General features: G+C 31.2%; 2 protein-coding genes across 6 annotated transcripts; one reads left to right on the plus strand and one right to left on the minus strand.

Annotated features, from left to right (window-relative positions):
• Positions 1 to 7,434: 7,434 nt before the first annotated feature.
• LOC107488425 (pentatricopeptide repeat-containing protein At5g13270, chloroplastic) lies at positions 7,435 to 11,121 on the plus strand. Of its 4 annotated transcripts, XM_052261468.1 has the most exons (3): positions 7,779 to 7,953; positions 8,502 to 9,014; positions 9,081 to 11,121. In XM_052261468.1, the coding sequence occupies exons 2-3, from the start codon at positions 8,651 to 8,653 to the stop codon at positions 10,946 to 10,948; spliced, it is 2,232 nt and encodes a 743-aa protein (XP_052117428.1). In that variant the 5' UTR covers positions 7,779 to 7,953; positions 8,502 to 8,650; the 3' UTR covers positions 10,949 to 11,121. The 4 variants fall into 4 exon arrangements, with proteins under 4 accessions (XP_052117427.1, XP_052117428.1, XP_052117425.1 ...); XM_052261467.1 differs by lacking the exon at positions 7,779 to 7,953 and adding an exon at positions 7,435 to 7,515 and having other exon boundaries at positions 8,502 to 11,121; XM_052261465.1 differs by having other exon boundaries at positions 8,502 to 11,121.
• Positions 11,122 to 12,041: 920 nt separating this feature from the next.
• LOC107488483 (uncharacterized) lies at positions 12,042 to 14,356 on the minus strand. Of its 2 annotated transcripts, none has more exons than XM_016109233.3 (5): positions 14,294 to 14,356; positions 13,929 to 14,079; positions 13,281 to 13,374; positions 12,532 to 12,612; positions 12,042 to 12,446 (listed from the first exon to the last, which is right to left on the minus strand). In XM_016109233.3, the coding sequence occupies exons 1-5, from the start codon at positions 14,325 to 14,327 to the stop codon at positions 12,306 to 12,308; spliced, it is 501 nt and encodes a 166-aa protein (XP_015964719.1). In that variant the 5' UTR covers positions 14,328 to 14,356; the 3' UTR covers positions 12,042 to 12,305. The 2 variants fall into 2 exon arrangements, with proteins under 2 accessions (XP_015964719.1, XP_015964720.1); XM_016109234.3 differs by having other exon boundaries at positions 12,042 to 12,443; positions 14,294 to 14,353.
• Between the last annotated feature and the right edge of the window lie 3 nt (positions 14,357 to 14,359).

Consider the following 14,359-nt stretch of genomic DNA (forward strand, 5'->3'; position numbering starts at 1 on the left):
TTGACTTGCAAGTAATTTATCCAAGTTGCTAGAACTTTGAGCAAAATTTGCTAAATCACCATTCAATCTTCTAATAATTTCCTTTAGTCTTTCATTTTCAGCAATAAGCTCTTGAGAAGGATCCACAATGTGCTTTCCTTTTAATTTTTCAAGTTTAGATTTTAGAAATATGTTTTCTTCAATAATATCTAAAACACATTCAGTTTCCTTCACCTTTTCTCTCAAAAAATTATTTTCAGCTTTCAACATTTCTTTTTCAGATTTACACTTAGTGTATTTTTTCAACAATTTTGAAGAATTTAGTGTAAAATCATCAATTATAGCATGTAAATCATCAATAGAGAAGTCATAATAATTTACCTCATCAAGATGATCATTACCAGCCATGAAGCAGATTTTATCTTCACCTTCAGAATCTTCTTCTTTATTTGAGTCATTCTCAAGATCCTTCCAAGATACCATGAGCACTTTTTTCTCTTCTTTCTTCCCTTTGTCCTCCTTCTTGAGCTTCGAATAGTTAAGCTTAAAATGTCCAGCCTCCTTGCAATGATGACAAGCCACCTTGCTCAAGTCCTTCTTGTAATCCTTTGAGTTTGAAACCTTGTATTTGCCTTTGTTCTTCATTATCCTTCTAAGTCTCCTAACAAAAAACACAATTTCATCATCTGAAATATCATCACTAAATTCACTCTCTTTTGATTCTATTTTTGACTTGAGGGCTATTCCCTTTTTCTTTGAGTCCGGGTTTGTGTGTGTGACTTCATAGGCAAGGAGTTTTCCTCTGAGCTCATCATAGGCTATACGGCTTAGGTTATTGCTCTCGGCTAGGACAGTGGTAGTAGTTTCCCATTCCTTTGTGAAGCTTCTAAGGAGTTTTCTCACTAGGGTTTATTCTGAGTAGGTTGTTCCCATAGCATCAAGATTGTTGATTATGATTGAGAATCTCTCAAACACTTCATCAATGCTTTCTCCATCCTTCATATTAAACATCTCGTATTCTTTTCAAGCATATCAATCTTCGTTTCTTTGACTTGTTTAGTACATTCGTGTGTAACCTGGAGTTTCTCCCAGATTTCTTTGGCTGTCTTGCATCTAGACACTTTTCGGTACTCTTCAAAGCTGATAACACAGTGAAGAAGGTTGATGGCTTTGGCATTTAGTTCCAATTTCTTCTTATCATCATCATTCCATTCAGCTTCTTCTTTTGGAGTCACCACTCTATCAACACTTGTTTTTGTTGGAATCTTGGGACTGTTCACAACAATCTTCCATATGTTGTAATCAATGGATTGAATGAAGATTCTCATCCTCTCTTTCCAATAGGCATAGTTCTTCCCATTGAAAAAGGGAGGCCTGTTGCATGACTAGCCTTCAGTTAGAGTATAGGCAACTGTGGTTGTGCCCAAGTTGTTCGCCATTCGACCTTTGCTCCAAGCGGTGAAGCTTGATTCTTGAGACCTTAGCTCCTGCTAACAATTGAAAGTTGTAGAAGGCTTAGAGAAGGGGGGTTGAATCTATGACATTCTTTTACTTTAATTAAATAACCCTTTAAAACAAACTTTTAGTCTAAATCTGTTTAAACTCAGCAGCGAAAAATTTATGAGACAATTTCATTTTGTCTCATGAATATCAGAAAACAGAACAGAGCAGGAAAGAGAGAAGCTGACACCATCATGTATCCTGGTTCATTTGTCTTGTGCAATGCAACCTACATCTAGTCTCCACTGCAACAGTGGTGGAATTTTTACTATAGTTAAAGTATTACATACACCAATTGCACAAGATTGACACAATCCTTTCACTCTCAAGTTCTAACCTAACTTGACTTGGCTATGGTAATACCTAACTCTTCACTCTTAGTACTCACCCAACTAAGAAAGGGGTACCTCACTAGTACAAGATACAAGACACAGAATCAACCTAAAGAAATCTGAAATCACTCTAGCATTTTCACTCAAGTGTATCTCTCTGCCTCTTTCCACTCTTAGGTTTATTCAATGACTCTCTCATTTAGCCTTTTACCTCAAGAAATTACAAAAAGATAAACATTGAAAAGAAAATTACAATTTGTAAAACATGAAGGATATTGATGCTTCAACAACCTCCTTGCTATGTGATAAACCAGATTTGCTTACCTCTGATTTAGTTCCTCATTCTGGCAGAATGCTCCTTTGACTAGGAAGCACTGTCCAATTTGATGAACTTCTTTAGAGAACTCTTCTCAGAACATAAACCTCAACACATTAGTTATCTCTCCTTAGTTTTTGAATGATAAAAAATCTTCTTTTGTATCTCCTTGCTTGTTGCTGAGTTGCTCTCTCCTAGGTCAACCCTCGAGTTGTGTGCTTCACCAACTCACTTTTTCACTTTCTTCCATTATTCCTCAAATTAGAAACTTTGGTTCTGACCTTATTTCTTGACCGGAAGCCTCAAGACAGCAAAGAAAAATATTTTCAATGGTAAATCCAGATCTGAGCCATTGAAATACTACTTGGTCCCCAAGACACAAATTTGACCATAGATTTGCAGCAGAGCTTAACAGAGATTACTTTCTTCATTTATCCTAATTTAGAGTGGCAGAGAGTTGGAAAAGAGGAGAAGAAAGCAATATGCATGCAAGAGGAAATAAGTTACCGTTGACCTCTCTGCCTTAGCCTAAGATGGATTGATTTTGGTGATTAGACCTCAACCTGTTGCTTAACCTTTCTCTTTCTTTTCTTCTTTGATGAATATCTTAGGAACTAAGCTTTTTCTCTCTTCTCTGTGTTCTGTCCGAAGTGACACAAGGTGAACGTTGCTTTTGGTGAAAGCAATTTGGAGGGATTTGCTTGAGAGTTGAAATCGGACTTGGGTTGGTTCTTTTCAAGTTCAGCCAGTTTACTTTTTATTCATCACCTTTGGGCTTTTTATTGTTTTGTAGCCCACCAATTTTGGTTTTATTTTCCATCCTATTGGGCTGCTACTTTGTTTTTCTTTGGCCTGCAACACTTAATCAAATTCAATTAAAAATTAATTTGTTAATTAGCCCAATAAAATAATATTTGTCATCATCAAATTAATTTAATTAATTTCTTAACTCAATAACTTCAAATATTGTTTCTAATGCATGTATATGTATGTAAATTATACGTTTTAGAAAATATAAATTGAATAATTTAAAAGATAATTAACATTATTAAGAAGAGATTCTAATTATAGAAGTCACTTTGTTAATTATTATGAGAACTATTACAAAATATAAATTGAATCATTAAGAGGACATTAATATTATTAAGGAGAGATTTTAGTAGCATAGGTCATCTTTATAATTATTGTAAAAACCGGCACAAAAATTAATATTGAGGTTGAAAGGAGATATATATTTGGTTTCATAATGAATGACATCATGCAAAGTTATAAGCAATCTATGTATTAATTTTATAAAATACTAGATTAAAACTCACGGGATATAAATAAATAAAATAATTATAATATATAGTATAGATTTAAAATGCTATATTATTTTGGGATAAAAATTAGATAATATATAAGTTAATGTTAAATTTAGAAATTAATTTGTAAAAAATATTGCACAATATATTTATTTGGCAATTTATATATAATTTAATATTATTATTCAACAAAAAAAATATAAAAAAAGTACACAATTTTAATACAAATAAACGGTTATTTTGTAGTTCAATTGAATAATGATATACATTAAATTTAATTGATTAAAAAATTTAAAATCTTATTTAGTAGCAAATCAAAATTGATTTAAATTTTGTAACCATTGATGATAGATGATAATTTAAAATAATAAAAAAATTAATTCAAAATTTAATAATTATAAAATCAACAAAATTATACATAAACTAGACTATAAGTAATGAAAATATTCAATCGAAATTTATTCACCTAACTTCATATAATTATCTTTTATTTTTATTTTTTAAATAATTACTTTTGTTTATTATTTTTTTTAAGTTATATTTAAGTACTTGTGTAATAATAAAACTATTAAAAGTAATATAAGTATTAATATTATTACTATTTTGATAATTAAAAATATTTTTTAATTTTTAATTTTATTTTTCATGAATCATATATGTATTTTAGACAATATTATTACAACTAAATGATATTAAAAAATATAAATTTAACTAATTTAATACGAACATGCTGAGAATGAGTAAATAAACATTTACAATGTTAAAAATAACACGTAACAATTTTTTTTTAATAAGTAGTATTAATATAAAAGATAATATTTTTTTAACGAGTTATAACTCAAATGATATAGTTTTTCCATCCTTATTTAGAAATCTCAGGTTCAAATTTTACTCCTAACTTTAAAAAAATAAAAGATAATATTTTAAATTATTTAATTATATTTATTTTTGTTTCAATTTTCTTGAATAGAATAATTATATTTCCTATATTTATAACATTTTTTGTTTGGATAAGATAATTGCCTTACCTTCATAAAGCAATTGCAAGAAAATAAGAAAAGACAAGGTAATTAAATTACATCAATTTGAATTAGTAAAATTCCTCCTCACTTCGTTTATGACTAATTTTATTTTATTTTTGTTAAAATTTGTGTTGTTTATAAATTTGAATTTGGATAAAAGATATGAATTTTTGAATTTATACAATATACAATTTTCAGTTCATTTATTATTACACAATAATATTATTATAATCATATTTTGATTAATTTGTAATTCAGGTATGTTGTTGATGAACAATTTATCTTAAAAGTTAGAATAACTTTTAAGACACGTGATGAAGATGATAGTTCATTTTTAATTTATATTATATTTTATTGAATAGTCACGTTTTGATTTTTTTTTTTAAAATTAGTTTTTGCAATTGTGTTGTGGTAAATAATTTAAGTGTTTATGAGAATAAATTTCAATTCATTTGTGTTGAAATTTCGGCTCATTTGTAACTTTTATCGCTGTTGAAATTTGATAAATACATTCAATCTATTCAATATGAACCTAGATTCATTCAAATTAATGTGATCTCAATACAGGTCAGACATTTCCAACAAATAAATCAAACAAAATTTAATAACAAAATTTTCAAATATATATTAACATTTACAAAGAGTTAAAGAAGTTTTGCCTCTTTACAATTTCTTACAAGATAGTGTTCAAGAATGTCAATAGAAATTCATTACAATTTAGAAGATTGAACCTATTCAGATCCCTCAATGACTTTGTCTCTCAATTTATTTATCTTGTTCAGGAGAATGGTTAGACCATATTCATACCTGAAAGCATCAACTTGTTCCTACAGTTGAAAGAAATTTATTAATATGTATTAATTTAAAAGTAGAGGATCAACTATGTTTAATGATACTTATGTGTAAGAAATAAAAAATTTGGTCAATATTTAACAGCAGCATCAAGTGAATCTCAGTTAATTCACAAATGAACCGAAATTAGTTCAGATTTAGACAAATAGTAAAAAAAGACTCAATCATCAATAAAAACATATTGAATTCATTTTTGGATCCAAATAAACTAAGAAATGAACTGAAATTATTTAATGATGACACCAAAGAAGATTAAGAAATAAAAAATTTAATCAATACTTAACATTAACATCAAGTGAACCTCAATTAATTCACAAATAAATCGAAATTAGTTCATATTTGAACAAGTAGTCAAAAAGACTCAATCATCAACAAAAGCACATTGAATTTATTTCTGCATCCAAATGAACCTCAAATAAAATAAGAAATAAACCAAAATTATTTAATGATGGCACCAGAAAAAATTAAAGAATAAAAAATTTAGTCAATACTTAACAGTAACATCAAGTGAACCTCAGTTAATTCACAAATGAACCGAAATTAATTTAGATTTGAACTAGTCAAAAAGACTCAATCATAAACAAAAACACATTGAATTTATTTCTGCATCCAAATAAATATCAAATAAACTAAGAAATGTGAGAAATACGAAGGAGAAAACTGAACATAATGAACAAATAGTTTTGTCAGTAACTTAAGGAATCTTTGTTGTTCTTTTTCTGTACTTTTTGTTGATAATCTCAAACGCAGAACCGAATTTTTCTGTAGTTTTTACAGAAAATTTAAAAGATCTCTCAAAGAAAAATTTTAAATTCTTTTGTTGCAGTTTTGAGTAGGAGATGTAAACAGTTTTTCATATTAGAGCACGAAGCGATATGTAACGTTTGTTTGAGATTTTGGTACGTGTTATATGCTCTTTTAATAAGAGTGATTTTTGTTAATGTTAAATCTATTTAATTGAACTGAAATGACAATAAATCTTAAATGCGTAACAAATCTGATAAAATTATCATATTATGTGATTTATAAAGTACCATAATAATTTCCTTTATTCTCAAGTTTCAACTTTCATTTTTGTGTTTACAAATAAGCAAATTAAACTGATTAAGTTAGATTAGGTGAGGATTGACAAAAAAATAAAAAATAAAAAAGATTAAAGAAACGAAGATATATATGAATGTGGGTTCCAAATAATAGTAATTGGCAAGTGAATATTACAATATGATTTAGGATGAATTTGGTAAAATTTATTAAATAGAAATGTGTTCTTTTTAAAAGTATAAGAATTTTATTTTGTATTTGTTAAATGAAAAAACTCATCTTAAAACTCGAGAATCAATAAAAGTCATGTTTATTGTATTAACAATAAAATTAATTTCTCAAAATAATTATTGTACTAACTCAGGTTTATTGCAAGTGACTTTTATTTTTTTTATACCAAATATAATTGTTATAACCTTTGAAAATAATTCTTAAATAGTTAAAAAATAGATTTAATTATTTTGTTGGTCCTATAGTTTTGCAAAATTTTTAATTAAGTTCCTATACCTTTTTTCTTTTTAATTAAGTTTTTGCACCAATTTTTTTTTAAATTTAGTCCCTACACTTTTTTTCTTTTATTTGGGTCCCTGTACTAATTTTTTTTAATTGGATCCCTATACAATTAAAAAATTACTATCAAGAGGGACCTAATTAAAAAAAAATTGGTGCAGAGACTCAATTAAAAAAAAGCATAAAGACCTAATTGAAAATTTCACAAAATTATAGGAACAATAAAATAATTAAATTTAAAAAATATATGTAACTTTTGAAAAAGTATACTTTTATCAAAGGATAAATAGTCAAAATAGTATCAGAAAATTTATACCATTTACAAAAATTTAAATATACGAATGACAAATAAACTCATTAATAATTTGAAAATGAGACAAAAATAATCAATAAATATTATATTTTTTTATAAATGACAAAAAATTTTATATTTAACAGAAATTTATCTATTTGATTCGAATTTTTTTATAGACATTTAAATAACTATTTAAAAAATATATACAAAAATTTAAATCAAATAAACCTTAAATAGAATAGAACTAATCAAGAAAATAACTACTGTCTAACTACCCCTTTCGGCTTGGCTTGGGTACCAACTCTCCAAAGAGTATTTATAGTGTTATCTTTGTCATTTCCTGTTTTATTTATTAGAAATTCAGGTACAGCAATTATTAAATGATAATTTAATTAAATTTATTAAATTATTAAACTGTTTTTATCCATTAATTTCATATAAAATTAACTGTATGTTAATTTTTTTAATAAAAAAACTGCAAACCGGATCGTACAAGAATATGATATTCCAGTGTGGTACAGTGCCATACGTGATTACTTTTCTATATTATAAATAGATTGATGGTAATCTCTAAGTGTCTAAGTTAAATATGAAAGAATATAGTGTTAATAAAAGTCAACATATCAAAGTAGTAGTTGAAGTATGGATATTACTACTGTTATTAAATTAAATTAAATTAAATAGGAAGTTTAGAAGGAAATATATTGGATTTGGTAGGGGGAAAAAATGAGTAAAGCGAATCAGATGCAGACAAATCCTATAAACATGGGCAGCCAATAATTAAAGCTTGTGTTGGTTTTGGGTACATTCAACTTTTTCATTTTTTTTAAAGAACTTTTATTATGTTATGAACTGCCTATGTCTTGGTACAATTTTTGTTCCACTCGTCTCTATGAATTGTTAGTGAATTGATTTTTGATAGTTCAGTTCATTTTGTGTGCTGATGCACCCTTCATATACAATGACGCACACCATGTGCTTGATAAAATGTCTCAATGGTAATTCAGTAATTGTTTGTGGCAACTACATAAGATAAATTAAGTATTTTTGAAATTGGCAATGCTGTTAAAATACAATGAATATTGTGAAGAAACCGGCTTGATCACCTGCATTACAATTTTTATATATGAATTGGTTTTGTCTTGCTAAGACTTTGGTGCAGTTTGTTTAGTTTCTTTGATTCAAGAGTTGTTAATAAATAGAATTAAGGGTTGGTGATGCTTTAGAGCTGGAATTGATTGATTGATTGTCTCTCTATCTTGAGAACATGTAATGCTTCATCTAATCTGGAACCTTCCTATGCTTTTTATCAGCCCTTGACTCTGTCTGTCTCTATATTTCTCTTTTCAGAGCAGATTTGGCAGATTTCTCATATATAACTGTTGCTGGGTGGGATCCAACTTGTTAATTTTCAGATTGGATTCTCTTATTCTATCTCACAAAAGTTGTACAAGGATAGATTGCTCCAATCAAGGGGTATACCATTGCAAATAGAGTACATGTCTTCAATAACTTGCTGGTGCTCTGGGCTAATGTCCAATTCTTCAACAGTAGTGGTAGCTAATGATAAAAGTAAGGATCCGAGACCTGCTAGTTTCGTTCAAATCCCTTCGTGGATCTCCTTGAAATGCAATAATTCATCCTTGAGGACCCCTAAAGTTCAACAGGGCCAAGTTGAAAACTTGCATTTGATTTCTTTAGCCAAACAAGGGATGCTTCAAGAAGTACATGACTTTGTCAGAAGCATGGATGCAGCAGGCATCTCGATAAATCCCCGGTCATATGAATACCTCTTTAAAATGTGTGGAACACTGAATGCTTCATCAGATGGAAAATTATTTCACAATAGACTTCAGAGAACGGGTAATACCAATAAGTTCATTGACAATTGCATCCTTCAAATGTATTGTGATTGCAGGTGTTTTGCAGCTGCAGAGAGATTCTTTGATGAAATGATTCATCGAGATATGTCCTCTTGGCACACCCTCATGTCTGCTTATGTTGAGGAAGGGCTCATAGATGAAGCTATTAGATTGCTCTTGCGTATGCTAGATTTCGGAATTATGCCACCCGCATCGATCATCAGTACTCTTATAGGGTCCTTCACATATCCTTCATCGTTAGGTCTTGGCAAGCAGATTCATTCTCAGCTGATAAAGATTGGAGTTATTGCCAATGATTTGATCGAGACCTCTATCTCCAACATGTACATCAAGTGTGGCTGGTTGGATGGTGCTGAAGTCGCTACCAATAAGATGGCTAGAAAAAATGCTGTGGCTTGCACTGGGTTGATGTTGGGCTATACTCAAGCTGCAAGGAACAAAGATGCTGTTTTATTGTTTGCAAAAATGATAAGTGAAGATGTAGAACTGGATGAGTTTGTCTTTTCAATAGTGCTTAAGGCGTGTGCTGCCTTAGGAGACTTAAACATGGGAAGACAAATTCATAGCTACAGTGTGAAACTTGGATTGGAGTCTGAGGTCTCGGTTGGAACTCCACTACTGGATTTTTATTTTAAATGCGCCAGGTTTGAAGCTGCATATCAAGCTTTTGAGAGCATACGTGAACCAAATGATTTTTCATGGAGTGCTCTAATTACTGGATATTGCCAAAATGGTAAGTTTGACAAGGCACTTGAGATTTTTAGAACACTCAGAAGTAAGGGAGTGTTATTGAATTCATTCATGTATACCAGCATCTTTCAAGCATGCTCTTCTGTCTCAGATTTGATTTTCGGTTCGCAAGTTCATGCAGATGCAATAAAAAAGGGGCTAGTTGCATGCCTCTCTGGAGAGAGTGCTATGATCACTATGTACTCAAAATGCGGCAAAATAGACTATGCCCATCAAACATTTTTGGCTATTGATAAACCTGACAACATTGCATGGACTGCTATAATTTGTGCTCATGCTTATCATGGCAGAGCTTCTGAAGCTCTGAGGCTTTTCAACAAGATGCAGGAGTCGGGTGTAAGGCCAAATGCTATCACATTCATTGGTTTGTTAACATCTTGTAGTCATTCAGGTCTAGTTAGACAGGGAAAGAAGTTTTTGGATTCAATGAGTGACAAGTACAATGTGGATCCAACAATTGATCATTACAACTGCATGATTGATATATACTCTCGTGCTGGATTACTGCAGGAGGCTCTTGAAATGATAAAGAGTCTGCCATTTGAACCTGATGTGTTGAGTTGGAAAAGCTTATTAGGAGGTTGTTGGAGCCATAGGAATCTCAAGATTGCGATGATTGCAGCCGAAAGGGTGCTTCAGCTGGATCCATTAGACACTGCTACTTATGTGATCATGTTCAACTTAAATGCTTTGCTTGGGAAGTGGGATGAAGCAGCTAAATTTAGAAAGATGATGGCTGAAATGAACTTGAGAAAAGAAGTAAGTTGCAGCTGGATTATTGTGAAGCATAAAGTCCATCGTTTTGTGGTAGGTGATAGACACCACCCTCAAACAGAGGAGATATACTCAAAATTAAAACAGCTTGATTTTGCTGTCAAAAAGGGTGAGGAGTGTCTTCTTAATGAAGAGGACGCACTCTGTGACTTCAGTGAAAGGAAAGAGCAGTTACTTGATCATAGTGAGAGACTAGCTATAGCTTATGGTCTCATATGCATCAAAGGTGACACCCCAATTATGGTCTTCAAGAATACTCGATCATGCAGAGATTGCCATGAATTTGCAAAAAGGGTCTCCATGGTAACTGATCGTGAATTAATTGTGAGAGATGCCAATAGGTTCCATCATATAAAGGCTGGGGAATGTTCTTGCCATGATTATTGGTGATTTCTGCACAAATCTTGAAGAGAAACTAGCTTTGATTTAGGAATTTCTTTTTTATTGCGGGAGCTACCTACAATATTGAATACAATTTTACTCAATCAAGCAAACAATGTATCATGTAAATTTGTAAATGGTGTTTTACCATGATTAAGAGAATGTATCTATTGGAACGAATTCACACCATTCATGGTATTATAGATAAAAGAGAAAGTTCAGAACTTTTTCTTCTTTAGTCGTTAAATCATGATATAAAACGTTTCAATAGGCAATGAAACAACATGGATGTACTGCATTATTCATTTGTTTACCTTTCTCACTCATCTATCAAGCTCAAGCTCAGTCAACATTCATTCTTTTCAGTTAAATAATTGACATATATGTCACAAGTAAAAAGAGATTTTTTTTTCAGCAGAAATAAGTATGAAATATTATAGTGGAAAGATTTTTCAAATGCTTTATTAATGTATCTGTGACTGTGAACGGCATAAACTGGTAGGCGAAGTTACATACTTACATTACATCCATTAAATATGGGTCACAAGTACAGTTGCAAAACACAATTTTGATGGATTGTGGGGTGGAAGTCGAAATATCTGGTCTTCAATAGTTCAATCTGCTCGAAATAAATTGAGTTCATTATCTTTAGTTTGTATATGATTTCTCGGACCCTCTATAATCATTGGATATTGTCAAAAGGATAGATTTGACACTCAAAAAAAGATTTATAAAATACCAATTAAAGAGGTGTTAGTGAATTCATTCAACTAATAAATACCAGCGTTTTTCAAGTATGCTCTGCTGTGTCACTTGTAATTTTCGGTGAACAAATTTATGCCATTCCGTCATTTAAAGTAGGGGGAATGTTCCTGATATGATTATTGGTGATTTATACGCAATTCTTTGAGAAACTAGCTATGGCTGCTCATCTTACAAGTTTCAATATGTTTTTTCCCTAGTAGTTACACTACCTACACTGTTGAATAAATTTTACCTAACCATACAAACGATATATACTGTAAACTGTTGACGTTTTTTCTTTTTTTTTTTGGGTCTTGATGAAAAGGATGATTTAAATTCATTTCAATATCCAGCAAGGTTTAGTGGCAAAGTAGTAACTGGAGTTCTATATGCAACAAGTTACATAAGAGTTTGATGTTATCCCCAATAACCAAATCATCCTCAAAACAAGAGTAAGATTGTGAGAGCTTAACGGTGAGTTCATCACCTAGTCTTTTCCCTTCGAACCATCATCAAAAAAGAAAGGAAAAATTATCACGGATAACGAGGAATGTGATTTTCAGGTTGTAATATTTCCACTACTACAAAGCATCAGGGACAACAGTATAAAACTGGAAGCGCCTCAGATGTTAGCCTCCACTTCAGGATCACTTTCTATCTTTGCAGCAGGCACATTATTGCCACCTCTCAAACGCGAAGAGACATTGTCAATAGCAGAGTTTAGTTGGCTTATCTTTTCGTTCAAGGTCATACGGGTCCTCTGCTTTCAGGAACATAATCATAACAAACTCAGCACATTCCAATGACACAGAAGAGTTAAATCAAAAGGACAGGGGAACCCTAATTACCTCTAACCCTTCGTCGTAATATATTGGTCTTTTGGCCTTCCGAAACCCATATTCATCTTCATTTAGCAGAGATCTTCTGATCTGCATCACACAAAATGAAGTCAACATCTGGGCTTAAAACTAAGACTGCAAAATGCCAACAATGATATGCGCAAGAAAACAGTAATAATTGAGATAATAGCAATACAACAAAATAGATAATGCAGAATAACTCTTGCCCCGATGGATAAGCTTCAGTATAGACATGGAATAAACACGTTTCAAAGCCGTTCAAAGTAGTGCACACATACCTACTTTAAGTCACCTACTTTAAGTCATGACAATAAAAGAAGACTAAGAAGGAAAAGTTTGCAGCATAGTTTTACAACTCAAAGCCATCACATCCAAATCATTCATGATATTACAAATGTCAGGAAAATTCATACATTAATTTTTCAGTCCTTAGAAAAGTAAAATTTATCCCTTAAAGCATGGCACAATGTTTCACTAGGAAAAGAAACAACAACAGGCTAGTTAATAATTAACAATCCATTGCTTAGTTCATCCTGATGTGATTGCATCTCATTGCAAAAAGGAAGAAAAGAAAAATGAAAAGTGGTCATCTACTGCATGATTAATCTATCTTACCTTTCTCTTCCTTATTTCAGGCTCAGGCTCAGCTCAAGCTCAAGCTCAAACTCAAACACATTCATCATACATCTTTTCAGTTAAACTAGCCAAACTTTAAAATTAAAGAAGCAAGAAATCACCTGGGGAGCAAAGACATATGCCAGAGTTCCAAAAATCGCACCACCTAGAATAAAGCCAGCAAGAAAATCCCCACCTCCACCTCCACTACTGTCACTGCAAAAGGGAAACTGAACATGAAAAGAAAATCTACACGTGATCCTCCAAAATATTCTCAGATACCATGCACCCAATCACCACAAGTTACCGGTACCTTATTTTTATTTTATTTTTCTAATTCATCACAGAGAATGCAGCTCTAGAAAACCATGAAATTCAATCATACAAGTACAGTTAACTGTGGAAAGAAACTTTCAACATCAATATCCATTCTTCATCTCTGATCTTTTTCTTTGACAAGTTCAACCAGAACAACCGGTCTTGAATATTATTACATGATTATTTAATCTCAAAGAGAAGGTTGAAAAGAAACAAAAACAATTTGTGCACATATCACAAATAAAAAGGATTCCATCAGTATTATTTTAATAGACCTATAAAATTGCCCCAAGCAAGTGATATTGATATGAGAAATAAGCATATTACCATATAATTGAATGCATACAGCCATAAATAATTAACCACTACGTAAATTCCATTAAATTAAGTAAAACACAGTTTAAAGACAAAGTGATGTTGAATTCCTAATAAAGTCAAATTGATGAACATACCGGTATTCAGCACAAATTGATGAAGTGCGGTTCCTCCTGCTCACAAGGTTTGATTTTCTTTGAACTACAAGCTTAGGTCCAAGGTGGATTCCAACGCCATAAGAATTTTTCTTTGTCGACCACAACTCAGGTGACTTAACATGAGATCCACCTATTCCCAAATTAAATCTAAAACCTCTTAAAAGATCTTAATTATTACACTCCAAAGAAGCTTTCATCTTGGTGATGGAAATCAATCGGACATAAGCGCAAGAAACAGAAAGCAGTAAAACCATAAGAAAAACCCTAAAATTAATGGACTAAATGAGTGAAGATCATTACACGATGTTTGAAAAATTAAAATGTGTTAGGAAGGAAGAGTTTACCTGAAATCAAGAATGGCGCGAAAGAAGCAGCCATTAGAGAGAGAGAGAGAGAGAGAGAGAGAGAGA

Source organism: Arachis duranensis, chromosome 5 (assembly GCF_000817695.3).
Source record: "Arachis duranensis cultivar V14167 chromosome 5, aradu.V14167.gnm2.J7QH, whole genome shotgun sequence".
Taxonomy (NCBI): domain Eukaryota; kingdom Viridiplantae; phylum Streptophyta; class Magnoliopsida; order Fabales; family Fabaceae; genus Arachis; species Arachis duranensis.

Coding starts and splice junctions, on each gene's coding strand:
- LOC107488425 (XM_052261467.1), top strand. CDS start 8,651: ATGTCTTCAATAACTTGCTGGTGCTCTGGGCTAATGTCCAATTCTTCA.
- LOC107488483 (XM_016109233.3), bottom strand. CDS start 14,327: ATGGCTGCTTCTTTCGCGCCATTCTTGATTTCAG. Junction 13,375..13,928: donor TCAATTTGTGCTGAATACCG/GTATGTTCATCA, acceptor TCCCTTTTGCAG/TGACAGTAGTGGAGGTGGAG. Junction 12,613..13,280: donor CATATGTCTTTGCTCCCCAG/GTGATTTCTTGC, acceptor TGTGTGATGCAG/ATCAGAAGATCTCTGCTAAA.